General features: G+C 54.4%; 7 protein-coding genes across 7 annotated transcripts; 2 read left to right on the top strand and 5 right to left on the bottom strand.

Annotated features, from left to right (window-relative positions):
* Positions 1–631: 631 nt before the first annotated feature.
* Positions 632–5,339, bottom strand: PHSY_001640 (hypothetical protein; the record flags this gene model as incomplete). The annotated part of the gene is made up of 2 exons (XM_012332268.1): positions 632–3,252; positions 3,902–5,339. The coding sequence occupies 2 exons, from the start codon at positions 5,337–5,339 to the stop codon at positions 632–634; spliced, it is 4,059 nt and encodes a 1,352-aa protein (XP_012187658.1).
* Positions 5,340–6,398: 1,059 nt separating this feature from the next.
* Positions 6,399–6,818, top strand: PHSY_001639 (chitin synthase; the record flags this gene model as incomplete). Its single annotated transcript, XM_012332267.1, has 1 exon — positions 6,399–6,818. One exon carries the CDS (start codon positions 6,399–6,401, stop codon positions 6,816–6,818), a length of 420 nt encoding a protein of 139 aa, XP_012187657.1.
* A 146-nt stretch (positions 6,819–6,964) lies between these two features.
* On the bottom strand, positions 6,965–7,578 carry PHSY_001638 (phospholipase; the record flags this gene model as incomplete). The annotated part of the gene is made up of 2 exons (XM_012332266.1): positions 6,965–7,262; positions 7,361–7,578. 2 exons carry the CDS (start codon positions 7,576–7,578, stop codon positions 6,965–6,967), a joined length of 516 nt encoding a protein of 171 aa, XP_012187656.1.
* A 156-nt stretch (positions 7,579–7,734) lies between these two features.
* PHSY_001637 (5-oxoprolinase) lies at positions 7,735–8,049 on the top strand (the record flags this gene model as incomplete). The annotated part of the gene is made up of 1 exon (XM_012332265.1): positions 7,735–8,049. The coding sequence occupies one exon, from the start codon at positions 7,735–7,737 to the stop codon at positions 8,047–8,049; it is 315 nt and encodes a 104-aa protein (XP_012187655.1).
* Positions 8,050–8,880: 831 nt separating this feature from the next.
* Positions 8,881–9,927, bottom strand: PHSY_001636 (alternative sulfate transporter; the record flags this gene model as incomplete). Its single annotated transcript, XM_012332264.1, has 4 exons — positions 8,881–9,067; positions 9,153–9,215; positions 9,298–9,582; positions 9,665–9,927. 4 exons carry the CDS (start codon positions 9,925–9,927, stop codon positions 8,881–8,883), a joined length of 798 nt encoding a protein of 265 aa, XP_012187654.1.
* A 192-nt stretch (positions 9,928–10,119) lies between these two features.
* Positions 10,120–10,759, bottom strand: PHSY_001635 (hypothetical protein; the record flags this gene model as incomplete). The annotated part of the gene is made up of 3 exons (XM_012332263.1): positions 10,120–10,306; positions 10,386–10,433; positions 10,524–10,759. The coding sequence occupies 3 exons, from the start codon at positions 10,757–10,759 to the stop codon at positions 10,120–10,122; spliced, it is 471 nt and encodes a 156-aa protein (XP_012187653.1).
* A 384-nt stretch (positions 10,760–11,143) lies between these two features.
* On the bottom strand, positions 11,144–13,532 carry PHSY_001634 (membrane transporter; the record flags this gene model as incomplete). Its single annotated transcript, XM_012332262.1, has 3 exons — positions 11,144–11,462; positions 11,767–11,952; positions 13,246–13,532. The coding sequence occupies 3 exons, from the start codon at positions 13,530–13,532 to the stop codon at positions 11,144–11,146; spliced, it is 792 nt and encodes a 263-aa protein (XP_012187652.1).
* Positions 13,533–13,666: the final 134 nt, after the last annotated feature.

Genomic DNA, 13,666 nt, shown 5'->3' with positions numbered 1-13,666 from the left:
GTCCTGCTTCCTTCTTACGCTCTATACATCTTGATGGCGCATCACACCATGTCGAGCCTAGACGTGACACCATCTCGCGTCGCTCCGAGAGGCAGAGATCCAGCCCGGGGCGTATACTACAAACTCGCCTTCTTCAGCGTCGCTCTGTTCGCGGCTCCCCTCTCCGCTTACTACTTTGCCAAGGACAGGTACTTCTCCGGTCAGTCTACAAACAGGTTAATTACAGCTTCACAGACGCCAAGAGCTGACAGATCTCTGGACTTTGGCGGAACAGGCAATGCGACATATGCGGGTGGGCTGGCAGCGTTGGTGGTGAACCTCGTGCTGGCTGCGTATGTGGTCGCGGCTTTCCTGGAGGACGATTCCGACATTGTGCCTACTCGGGGTGGCACGAGCAGCAGTGGTCAGGAAAAGGAGGCCAAGAAGGATCGATGAGCAACTCACCTTCCAGAAAAAGCAAGAACGCACCACCCACAGCCTTTGCCTTTCAATCGCAACATTGACGAATATACCCTTCTCTACAAACAGCTCGACTCGTGTATGCTTCAACTTCAAACCGCAATCAAATAGCAGCACACCACACATATGAACACGAGCAACACCATGTAGTGCAATTTCACCTACTCCCCCTTCATATCGACTTCAACTTCTCCAACACCCCCTGCAGCACCTTCCTATCCGCCAACCCGATCGAGATCACCCCCTGCCTGCTAACATGGCACAGATGATGATCCTTGAACTCGATCAGCAGCGACTTGAAGTCCGACTCGTTCGACACCAAAAACGACCTCTTCGCTCGGTTCAACAGATCCGCATATGCCACTCCTCCCACACCACCACCATCCGTCGCTGCTTCGCCGCTTGCTGCAAGCGACTGTTTCGCCAACAGGTTGAACAGTGCTCTCGCCTTCGTAGTGACGGATTTGAGGATCGAGATCGCCGAAGTTTCAGAGACGGTGCGGAAGGTGTCCGAGACTTGAAGGCCGTTGAAGAAGGCGATGTTGGATGGCGCGTCGGTGCCGTTGAGTGCAGAGCTGGAAGAGGCGCCAGCAGGTTGCGTGTGACGAGAATTGAGAGAGGCGGCCGAACCGATCAGGTCCAGACACGCCGGCAGAGCGGGCATCCACGATGCGAACGCCGGGTTCGACCGCATGATGAGCATCTCGTCCAGACTAGGTGTGAACGTCGACATGTTCTGCCAGATCCAACGCAGTCGACCGCTCCTCCTCGAACTGCCGGCTGCATCGACATCACTGTCCTCTTGCACGTCTGGCATTGCCGAGTCATCCAAAGATCGAGACGCTGTCGATGCCTGCTGCCCTGTGCTCGAAGCGATGAATCCAGAGTTGACGTGTTCCGTAGTCGCCATGATGTGGATATTGCTCGACTTGGCTAGCGTCTCGAGCATGCTCTTGAAGCGCAAAGACTGCATCCCTGGCGCATCCACCGTCTCCAGAATCAAAAACAGCTTCGTCGGTCCCACAATGTCGTCCCTGGAAAAGCGTCTCACAATCCTCTCCGCCCTCGCTGCCGTAAGCGTAGACACCACCGTCGTCCCCGCCTTGCCATCCTCCTCACTCGCCCTACCCGCTGCGTTCGCAGTCAATGTCAACGAACCCAGCCCCACCGCCCTTTCGATCTCCGCGAGCATGTCCTCAACTTTGAACCCTTTCATCGCGCCTTGAGCCACCACGCCCACCGCATCCCCCTCCGCCTCTATTCGCTTGCCCACCAGCTCGACCAGCAACGCCGTCTTGCTTCCCACGCCGTGAAAGATGATCGAGTATCCTGCCAGAAGTTGCGCCAGGTACACGGGCAGCAGGTGTCTATACATGCACGTCGCGACATCCGAGATCGACTCGCCGCTGCGCGTGTGTTCTGCGACGACGCGTTCCAGGTTGCGCGCATCCAAGGCGGGAAGCTTGGACGAGATGAGCGAGGTCGAGGTGCCGATGCCCATTCCTGCCAGTCCACGCGCTCGTTTCGAGGTGTTGAAGAGAAAGTATGCATCGGAAGATGTTGGCTTGACCAAGTTTGACCCACTGGGAGCGCCGAAGCTGCCATTGGCGGTGGAAGAAGCTGGTGCGCCGTAGAGCGATAGCGAGGAGCCGTGGTCGACGCTGTTGAGACCATATCGTCCTGCAGTTGTATGCGCCCGTGTCGCGGCCAGAAGAGGGTTATTCTCCCAGTCAGGCCTGCGATTCTTAGATCCGACCGGTCGTCCTTTCCCCTTTGCCTGCTTCGCTTGCTCCTCTGTCTCGGCAGCAGCAGAAGCGGCGGCTTCGGCCAACGCCGACATTCCATCGTTGTTGTGCGATTCGAATGGCTGGCGCTCTTTGCGTTTCTCGGAAGAGGGAACATCGGACACGAGCGGAAGCCTGTGCGACGGGAGACTGGGGCGAGGGCCTTGATCGATGGCCTCCGCGGCCTCGTCGTTATCCTCGGTTTTGAGAGTCGATCGTCTCGCCTCTCCGTCTGGGCCGAGGTTGTCGACAAAGTCGGCCAACTCTGCGTCTTGCTGACGGTACAAGATTCTCCTTCTGAGTCTTGCCAGAATGTCATCCTGCTTTCTCGGCGAATCGGTTTCATCCAGCCACTCGTCGTCGTCGTCTTCTCCGCCTGCAGCAACGATCCCTGCTCCATCGTGATCATCAAATTCCAGATCGAGTCCGGCAAGCAGATCGAACTCTCGCTTCTTCTTGCGCTTGGCAGGCTTGTTATCCTCTGCACCCTCTCCGGCTGGCTTGGGCGGTCTACCTCTTCGCTTTGGTACCTTCATCATGACAGCATCCGGATCGACCACTTTTTTGGGTCGACCGCGTTTCTTCGCAGAGCCATCCTCATTGAACTTGCGTCTTGATCGACGAGGACGTTTCTCTCCTGGCGCATACTTTCTTGGACGGCCTCTCTTCTTGGGCACTGTTGGTTCGGGTTCTTTCTTTGGTCGACCGCGTTTGCGCGGTGACTCTCCGCTTGGACCTGTGATCGGGATGACCACTTCCACGCCTGAGCTAGCCGCAATCGTCTTCTCTTTGCTTTTGCTTTTCGAAGTGGAAGGATCTTTCAGCATGTCGATCACGTCATCTTCGTCGTCGTCCGAGTCTGAGCCGGAACCAGATCCAGATTCGGAGTCGTCCGAGCCACCAAGGGAGGAGAGCTCGTCGCTCTGCCAGTCTTCATCGCCTTCAACGTCGAGCTCTTGTGTCGCTACTTTTCGACGCTTGGCCGGCTGTCGCGCCATGATGAGGCTACCTTTTGGTGAAGGGTGGAAAAAGCTAGCCGGTCAAGGTCGCTGAAGGGAGAGGGCCCCGGCCGTGTGGCTGGTCGAAGTTCGCGGGGTTAATGTCTATGAGAAGACAGACTCTGGCAGGCGGCAGTACCAGCGAAGCGGCGAATGCAAGTAGATATGAAAAGGAACTAAGGTCGGAGAAGTTGGGAAAGCGTGAGTGTTGATGTGGGGCAGAATCTGGGATTCCGAGGTCCGTGTGTTACTCATAGCATTTAGCCGGCGAATTGCTCCGACTTCCGAATTTGTTCGTCTTCCACCAACGGCATTCTGAATGCTCGCACAACGCTCATGGCTACCGCTCATAGCCATGAAGCTCGTAGCGTTAAGCAGCAGTCACACCAACACAACGATTGTGCACCAGCGTACGATGAGCACTGCAAGCTGTGGCACGCAAATGCAATGTGAAATATGTTGTCTATGAATATCAAATGTGGATGCTAGGTACATGCTCAGGGACAGGGAGGAAAGGGGAATACAAGGCAGGGAAATGTAGCGAGAGTCATGACTATCACCATCGTCGTTCGCCTTGTTTGCTGAGTGGTCGCGGTGTACCCGGATGGTGTCGCACCAGATCTTGCCAGTCGATCTGCGGATTCAACGATTCAGACTCACTTGCTTGATTCGTCGCGGCCGATGCAGCTGGCAATGTAGCCGAATGCGAGAGCACCGGGACCTGGCGTGTACGATCGGACCGAGAGCTGACCGTCTGCTGGGCATGATGCGGACTATGGATGCTGTCGTTGGTGCCACGTCCTGCCGCTGTAGGCGAAAGTTGATTGTGGGAGATGCGGTGGCCTGACGTCACGAAGTGAGAGGAAGACGAATCAGGGTTCGGTCCAAGTCGCGGTTCCGAATCCATGTCGACCTCCATGATCTCGTTGTTGGCGAACGAGCTGTTCTGTTGGTGGAACACATCTGGGCCGCGAGCATGTGCATCGTCTCTGAGGTTTGGCTGTTGCCCGGGTGTCGATGTCGCTACATGCCACTGCGACGGCAGCCCTGTCTGTTCGGAACGCGCGAGATGCGCGTGGTCATGACGACGACCTTGACCTGTCGAAGGACCCGTGGGACCAATCTGGTATTCCCACTGTTCGATCAGGGCCTCCGCCACGAGCATCCACTTTTGCTCGCCGCTCTGCACGTCCTTGAAGCTGACTTTGAGTGCATTGGCGAGCTCGCGCATGCCCAACGAATCGATTCCGTCGGTCTCTGCCTTGGTGCGTGCGTTGGTGTCGTCAGAGCAGAATCGGACGTGTGACCCTGTTCCTTCTTTGAGATCGACGCAGTACCGGATGATTTCGTCGTCCGGCTCCAGAAAGTCCAGACCTGCGCCGGCAGGGTGGTTGCGTTTGGACTGATGGTAGTGTCTCGAAGGCTGAACAAAGAGAGGCCAGAGGTCGTCCGAGAGAGCAGCACCTGAGTCACCGATAGGTACGCGTTTCTGCTTCTGCAGTGCGGCCAATAGCCAATTGTTGGCTTCCCGGGCTTGTGCTGCGACGGGTCGACCCGAATCGTCCTTACGGCGCGTCACCTTGAGGTTGTCGAGTTCCGACACTACGACGTGAGGCAAAACGAGCTTGATGGATGACGGCGTTGTCGGAAGATGCGATGATTCGAGACGCTGTTGCTGCTCTGCTGCTGCTGCAAAAGCTACGTTGCGAGTCAAGAGCGCAGCAAAAAGCGCCTTGAGCAGCCCGAGGCACGACATGAGTGTGTTTGTGTCGAGCACCCACAGCGAAGGGCTATGTTGCAAGTTCAACAGGTGACCGTGCAGAGGCGTCGGCTGGAGAGCCGTCATCGTACGAGGCGACGAAGCGCGACTAGCGATGGCGCTGCCATAATCCGGAGATGCATTCGAGTGATGGTCGTCGATCAAGTCCTCGTCTTCCATGAGATGCTCCTCTTCCCAGTGTTCGTCATAGCGGAAACGACCAGTCTGAGGATCAAGGACGTACTCGCCTTTGGATATGGTGAGACGAACAGGGTTAGACGGTCCCAAATGTCCCGACGCGCGCTGCTGCTCATTCCAGAGGTCGGCGTAGGTGGGCATTGTCGGCGACGTTACGAGCAGGCAGGCTTGGGTCGAGGAGGCGATGGCGGCGTGATGCGGCCAGTATCATGGTCAGAAAGAGATTCCACGGTGGAATGGGCGGATGCTCCGATCAGAGCGTGTAGCCATACCAAGCCAGGACAGGCGGTTGGCAAAGCGATCGATTGATCGATTGAATGACTGGCAGGGTGGGGGCTCCTTTGTTCGGAACGACCCGACCGAGGCACCTACGTGACTGGCAACATGCTCACTTGTTCGAGCCGGCAGCCGTCGCAGGAAACGCAAATGTGCAAATGAAGGATGTGATGTGAAAGGGAACAAAAGGAAGACATGGCGACCTGCAGCTTTCTGCAGGTTCCAGAGGCTCGAGCGTCAAGGAGGTGTTGGCTTTTGGAGCTGGCAGCGTCACGTGCTTGGGCGGCAGCCGCAAATTTTGGATCTCGGAAACAGAAGATCGACGAGGAAGCAGAAAAGCAACGCGAGGACGTGCAAAGCGGGTTCCTTCTTTTCCTCAACCTACTAAAGAAACTTATTTTGGGCACCTCTATTACCAAGGCTCATGGCTCCTGTCGATCCGGGCGTTTGCGTGCCTGGATGTGGCGACGGCCATGCTGCCATGACGAGGTGCCAAGACGAATCAACTCGGGATTATAATGCTTGATGGTCGTCACCTGTGGCCAACCGAGCTTCGCTTTTCCCATACATCCCCTCGGACCCACAACTCTATCCTCCGCCGCTTTCTCCGCACTGCATTGTCTCATCGTATCGCATCACACCGCATGCCTGTCCGCAATATCAGCTTCCGTCTTCGACGTGACCCGAGTGCAGTCTTGGCCACGGTGTGAAGGATCGGTCACTTTGAAGCTATTTTCTCTGAGGTTTCCAATGTTAGAGTGAAATTCAAGAGTCTAAGCGCCACGGGGCTGTGCCCTTGGGAGAAACTGAGCCTTGAACATGCACGGCCATCAAGAACCCTGCATTTCGACAGTATGGTACTGTGTTGATAACCACCAACAATACAACCACCACCTTGCCCTCTCACCACTCATCTGTCCAATCATGACCGCAAGTAAGAAATCGTCGTCCTCCGCCTCAGAGCCGTATGCACCTCAAGATGAATTGCGGGTGCTCCCTGACGAGCCCGTTCCGACCTACGAAACCGCGCTTCGCCAAGGCGCCGGAGGCGGAGCGCCGAGCCCATCTCACCACTCGGTTCCAAGCGGATCTCAGGCTCAACCATCCTACGGCTGCTCGCCATACACACCACATGGAACAACGCGTATTGTCATCGTTCCAGCTTCTCATTGGCACCAGTTCCCACAGCAGCCCCATCAGCCGCTTTTGCCAGCACCCGTAGTAATGGAGGCCACGCCAATCCGAAGAGCAGGTCCACGCTTCTTCCTCGCACTTCTGCAAGCTTTCATGATCTACATGCTTATCAACCTGCTCGTCGATCTCACCGTCACTCGCAAGTGGTGATGCGTTTCATTCTCGTGCCGCTCGTCCGCATCCTCCTTTATACCCGGCCGTTGTTCATATGCCATCACACATTCTCAAGTTGATTTTGACTTTACTTGCGTACGAACACTCTCGGATTGATCGTCTACATTTGCGTCATCCGTCTATTACGACTGGTCGGCGTGCTTCTCGCCATCAGAACCAAAGCTCGTTGATCTTGCGGCTTGCACCACCTGTCCTGGACCCGTGGCGCTTTCGTTCTCTCCCTCGCTTTCTGCCTCTTCCAATTCGCGTGCCAGCGCTTCCAACTCTGCATTCAGCTCAGCCTGCCGCTCCGCCGAGTAATGCTGATGCCACGTTTCGGTGAACGCGTTGACTATCCTTCGCGCCACGTACTGCTCCGCCGGTTCAGCCACAGGCATCACCGAAAACATGTGGTTGCCGGCCGCGATAAACCTTTGGAATCTGTCGTGCCATTTCGAGATGAGCGCGCAAGCTCGGACTCGAGTCAGTCTTCTTGCCAATGCCTCCTCCACGACGGGAACCTCGGCACAGACACTCACCTTTTGCCTACTGAATAGTTCGGCCGATGGAGTTCCTGCGTGTGCACCCGCAGATCCATCAGGATGTTCTCCAGAACCCCTCTTGCCTGATCTCGAAGAAAGTCTTTCCAACGCTCAGTCACGCCCAAGTCGTCGTTGAGCGCGTGCGGAACACCCGGAAGCATCTTCATGCTGGTCACCGTATGCCACAGGTTCCTCGCGTCGATATAGTATCCCATCATCTCGTGCCGTGGAACGACGGGCAAAGCGCCTGACACTCCGCGCATCGGCCATGCGACCGCAGTCAGAGCTGCAATCACAGTCCAGGCCTTTCCCATTTCGCTGACTTTTGGTTCTGATTCTTCAGGAAGGAGACGAGGTCTTGCCGCGTTCGGATGTCGTCGTCGTTGCTTGCTGAGAAGCGATGTCTTCTTCTGAAACTGGCCAACGAGACAAGACCCAAGCAATTCTTCGAGCTTATATGCGCATTGGCGCCTGTAAGCTGTGCTCGGATGACGACCGATTCATACATGACCTTTCGAGATAGACGGCAGCTCGAAGTTACGCCACCCAATGACATTTCAAGCTCATGCAGCGAGACCCGACTGCCCATGCTGATCAATTCCGAGGGCTGCTCCTCGGGAATACAGCTTGTGCCCTTTGTCCGACAACCACGCCGCTGGGAACGTCATCTCTGCGATGCAGCGTAGCTGCATATGCAAGCGCAAAGTCCGCATTGACCCCACCCTTGCTCGCGCTTCCCTTTCGCTCTTCTCATCCTGCTTGGCCGGTCGGGAACCGACTTTTCGCATGTTGTCTCGTTCGAATGACAACCATTGCCTAGAAGAGCGAACACAGCTTCGCCCGGACTGATCAGCTCAAGAATGTATCCCTTGATGTCCAGCACAAGGATGTGGCGCAAAGCACCAATAATTGCTTGTGGGAAACAAACGCCGCCACAATGAACCGTTGCCGATGAAAGGTGGCTGTGACGACGTCGATCGCTCGTTAACCGCGTAGACAATCACATGAGATCACCTGTGCTAGCGCAGTCCGGAAGAAGGGGATCGCCTTGCCGCACGCCACTCATCGTCTATTGAATCATTGTGGCTGACACAGGCCAGGTTTCGGAGTGACCTCGGTCCACGCCGCGCTTCGCTCTCTACCCGCTCGGCATCGGGGAGAGACAAATCTCACGGGCAAGCAGCAACAAGAAACCATTCACAGGCTGGACTTGACGTTGCTGGACGCATTGGTGCAAGTGCTGTTCAGCTTCATTGCGCTAGGAACCGAGACTCGAACAGTAGATTGCATTCGAATGGGTGTCACCGCGTCCGGATGGAGAGGAAGACTACCCTTGTGCAATGCAGCGGATGTCGGACTTCGATGCTGCCTTTGTCAGTCAAGCGAGTTCGGGGTCAAACGGTCATGCTAGAGCAGAGCTCAAAGTTTCTCTAGGACATCACTTGGCATTCGGCATTGGCATCTCATCCCGATCTGCGATCTGCGGCCAACAGAACAGGCTTTCTGCGGAATATACTTCAACGGCTAACTCGGTCGGACAAGCCGAGAAAGTCGATCAAGGGTGGACCATGTGTAGCAGCAGGACTGATGGCATCCTTGCGTCGAGAGTACTCTTCGATGAGTCTACGAGCGATACTCTCGCTGAGTCGGTCGTGGGTCGTAAATGGGCCCAATGCGCCCGGTGCCTTGACAAATCGCTTCATACTATCGATGGATCACAGTGCCACGGTCAAGTCAGCATCGCGTCGTTGGTACCTTGCTGTCTCTCCTTGGCACGCCATGGACTCACCTCGAGATTTTGTTAAACGTGCCTTGGCTTTTCGGTCCTCCACCTCTGGGTCTGTTGTGCCATCTTTGAACAGCGAATCAGCGTCAGCTTGTGCGGACAACAGAACCTTGTCAATCTTTCGGGTCCTGACGATGGACGTGCTTACTCGGTGGCAATGATGTCATCACCGTGCGTTCGGAGGTACGTTTGCCAAGGATCATTGCGATTTCGAGCAAGTGCATGCGTGTCGAGACTACCAAGCAGCAGTTGCTCTGTGTGTAGCGTGTTCCAGAGAGTACGTGCGTCGTCAAATTTGCTGACTACCTCGGGTATATCTTGAGACAAGACATAGCTGATGACCATGAAGAGGCAGAGATAGGGAAGCCAGTGTGGAAACATCTTCTGGTGGCACGTTGCATAACGCACCATGGTGATGAGGACGGAGTTTGAGCTGAAAGGCAAAGGCTTTGACGAAGAGGTGTCCTCGGGCTCGGCTTCATTCTTCGGGCATTGTCGGCTTTCTTCTGTTTGACCTTCTGACCTCGGTGTTGTTGCTCTTGGCACGCTCGGGGTTGTCCGATCGGCGAAGCGGAGGTCGATTCTCTTGGCGATGTGCCGACAGCTCCAGCGACTTCGGGTCTCCCGACAGATCACTGATCGACAGTGAGATGAACCGAACACTTGCCGTCACGAGACCACGCAACTGAGGAGGAGCTTCAAAACCACTCGTCATTGTCCACTTTGCTCTCCTCAAACATGCCTCGACAGTATCACATGTGCGGTTGTCGTCATGCATCCCAGGTCATGGCGAGGTAATAGCCGCACTCATTGGATGGGAAAGACCATTTGTTTCTATTTTAGTGTGTGCGAATCGCAGCGATTCTGGACGTAACAGACTGTGATTTCTCCCGTGTGCTGAACACAGGTGTCGCCTGGACTTTCCGTCTAGAAGATCAGGAGATATTGTCGCGCTCACTTCTCAACCCTTCTAGTCAATGAGAAGATGAGCGGCATCGTCTGGTCCCCGCAGGTGTTCGTTGACAGCCGCAATGTGATCGTTAGCGTTCTGGTGTTTTGCATACTCCTCGACCAGTCTGGCGGCAATCCTCTTCGTAACGGGATCGGTGGTCATGAAGTTGTCCTGCGATGCTGGGTTGCTCACGAACTGCTTAAGCCTGTATGAAAAATAACAGTCACCGTTAGTAGTCCAATGCACCACGACTCATATGGCGAGGGCGAAAAACGGCGACCTACATGCGCACTTTGCCGTAACTTTTTCCCGGAATTCGAATTTTGGGCCATCTACGATTTGGCAAAGCGAGATGGTGACAAAGAGTCAAACATTCCGTCGTCTGTGTGGATGTGTGGATGTCATGTTCAGACGGGACTCACTCCTCATTGATGACATCCTCGCCACGAGTCTTGAGGAAAGAATGCCAAGGGTCAACCCTGAAGCCACGAAGATCCTTCAGTTCGAACTTGCTAAGAAGAAGCTGCATGTTTTGCACGCTTGAGTAGAGTGCTCGTGTGTCCTGGAACTTATCGACGACTTCTGGAATGTTTTGAGCGGAGGCATGGCTTGCAGCCATAAACATGAAAAAGAGGATGCTGCGAAACGTGTTGCGCATGGTGTTGACTAACGCGGATGTTGGATGTGTTGAGTGTAGGAAGCTTCTCACGTGGATGGCGCTGTTTTAAGTGCCGCTGTGAAATGGAATGAGCTCTATGCACAACGGAGCTTTGCGCACTGCCTTTCCGATCAAACCTTGACAAGCATGGACAAAGCGGGAGTTGTAAAGCAAATAGTCGCCAACATGGTAGGGCTGATGTCACATTCAACAGCATTGGGGTGCGTCGTCTCCACACGTCCAGCCGAGCAATGCCCGTGAAATTTCGAGCCCACAGACGTTTGTCATTTTCAGTTGGTGGGCTTGCTATGGGCGTACACTTCACTACCTATTCGACGATCATGCTACGCCAAGACGGACCATGGACAAGCCTAGCGCAACGCATCACTTCGACGAGCTGCTTGGCGACAAAGAGTCGGGAGAATACAGGCTCGCCGGATCACTTTCCTCCTCGCTAGTTTCACTATCGCCGCCTTCCAACGCCTGTGCTCCTCCACTTTCGCCCACCTTAGCAGCTTCGTCGGCTGCAGCTATTCTCTCCAGATGAATCCGTTTCAACGCCTCATAGACCAATACGTTATGAGGATCGGTTTCGAGATACCTGGCGTAGTCCTCGACCAAAAATGCCGCTACTTTCCTCGCTACAGGATGCACGACTTTGAATGATTTTTCCTCCAATGGATCTTTGGTGAATCGGATCAGTCTGGCATCGGGTGAGTAAATTGTTGTGTAAGTGACGAGAGCTGTAAGAGGTGTGAAGGAGGCGAGACAGCTTACCTTCGAATATCTTGAGCGCTCGAGAAGGTTTTCTCACTGGGTTCGAGAGTCCACAACAGATGGTGAACAGGCAGGTAAGCTATCCAACATACAGAGGACGGTGAAAAAAGCTTTCGGCAACGCTTACCCCAGACCAATGCGTGTATATCTGAGAAGAGGCATTAAAGTAGTGCAAACTGTGAGCTGCCTTCTCGGACCTTCTCGAAGTCGGGGAGGGAGCATTCACTTACGATCGGAGTACGGCATTCTCGCCTTGATTCATCAAAAAGTTGATCCAGCCATTTGTGGGCGGAGTATTGGTGAAGGAGTTGTGGTAGCCGGGCAGGACCCATTCGCTGTTGAGCCGATTCCAGATGTCCATACTCTCCTGAAACTTCTTCACCGTTCGGCCCATCGAAATCCCGACGCTGCCAGTCCTGAGCACAAAGCTGCAGAAGCTGATGAGTAGGACAGAGATTACCCTCATGTTGGCTGAACGGTGTGTACCCATGATGCTTGGAGAAGCGACAAGGGTGCTGGAGTATGATCGAAGAGACAGATACGCTGCAGAGGCTGAAGCTATAAAGCGTATTATGAATGATATACTAGCATGATTTGCTCCGAGACTTTTCCGATGGTCGAGCCCTGCAGCCGCTGTTTGAGGTGGGTGACCTCGGAGGTTATCCCAGATATCAGTGGGTGGAATCAAATAACACCCACCCTCGCCTGGCTGAAACATGCAAGCACTGAACGAAGATCTCTGTTGTGTGAAATGGCGAAAAAGACGGCGTTCGCCTCTCACCTTCTTATCCCACCGCCAGATGAATCCGGGCTTCTTTCCTTTTCAATGACCTCATCTTCGTCGCAGGGCTGGTCATTGCTTACCGCATGCAGTCCTTCCCTGACTTTTCTTCCTTTGGTCGCTCGCCGTTGTGCTAATCCAGCTACCTTTTCTGAGGCAAAGAGTCTGGTTAAGCTTCTGGGCCTCGTCACTAGCCTCAGCGGCAAGACCGACTATGAACAAAGAAGATTCGGCCTATTATTCTTCGTGAGGGTCAATGAGACGCCTCAAAGTCATCATCGTTTGATCGATGGTGGCGTCTTTCGATGTGAGGCGGCGTGAGAAGAAGGCTTAACACTTCAACATGATCGGCTCATTTATTCAGCTCGGTGTAGCTTGGGAGCTTTTTCTGGTATAGTGGCGCAAGCCAGCACTGCCGCGACGCGACGTACTGTGGGCCACCCGATATGAAGAAGAACGGAAGACTGGAATTTGAGAGCCAAACTTTCGGCAAAGCCCGTTCGAGCAGGACATGAAGATCGGCAAGATGCAGACAGAAGATCAAGATGAAAGGAAAGCGTCACTTAGCTGTGACTTCGAGAGGTGACCAAGGTGGCGTCTGGTCCACGATCATCTCTGACGTGGTCTTCGCGGCGGCTGCCGCGGATGTCGGCGTCCTATCAGCCCCGGCTGCCTCCAGCTCTAGCACGAGCAGCAGCAGCCCTCTGAGCTTCGGCCTGTTCAACCGCAAACTGCTCGACTAAAGTCCGCATTGTCTCCTTGGCAATGTATCTGTCAGGTCTAACCTGAAAATCGGATGTATCTTGTCGGGATGTCCTTGCCAGAAGACTTTGCAGAGCGACGATGCAAGAGAAGAGTTTCAGACAGACACCAAACTCAACGTCAGCTTTGGTTGATGAGGAGTACAAGTCAGTCTTCCAGGACTTACGCTTCTCTATCAGCAGCGTTCCATCCCATTTCTCCTCGCGTGTTTGTGTAGTGGTTGCCGACAATTCCGCCGCCACGACGACTCAGGAATTCCTGCCAAGGCGTGTGTAGAGGCGGATAGTCACGGCTCAAGTCATATCGGAATCGGCCTTCGACGGCTTCGTTCCAAAGGTACTTGATGCCGTGATCGCTGTTCAGGATGATCACGGGAACGGAAATTGGAGCCACGATAAGACCGACGAAAGAGGTCACGATGGTAAGGAGGATGGCAGGATGAAAGAAGACCATTTTGTTCGAGAAACTGTTTTTTGCAGTCTGAGCGGTTGTGATAAGAGTTGTGAGCTGTATGGCTTTGACTGGAAGTCGATGGAAAAGATAGAGACGACCACATCCAGACGTCCACTCCTTTATATGCGAGACAA

Source organism: Pseudozyma hubeiensis (genome assembly GCF_000403515.1).
Source record: "Pseudozyma hubeiensis SY62 DNA, scaffold: PHS19, whole genome shotgun sequence".
Lineage (NCBI taxonomy): Eukaryota > Fungi > Basidiomycota > Ustilaginomycetes > Ustilaginales > Ustilaginaceae > Pseudozyma > Pseudozyma hubeiensis.
The sequence above is the reverse complement of the archived record's forward strand: the minus strand, read 5'-3'. Positions and strand labels throughout refer to the sequence as shown.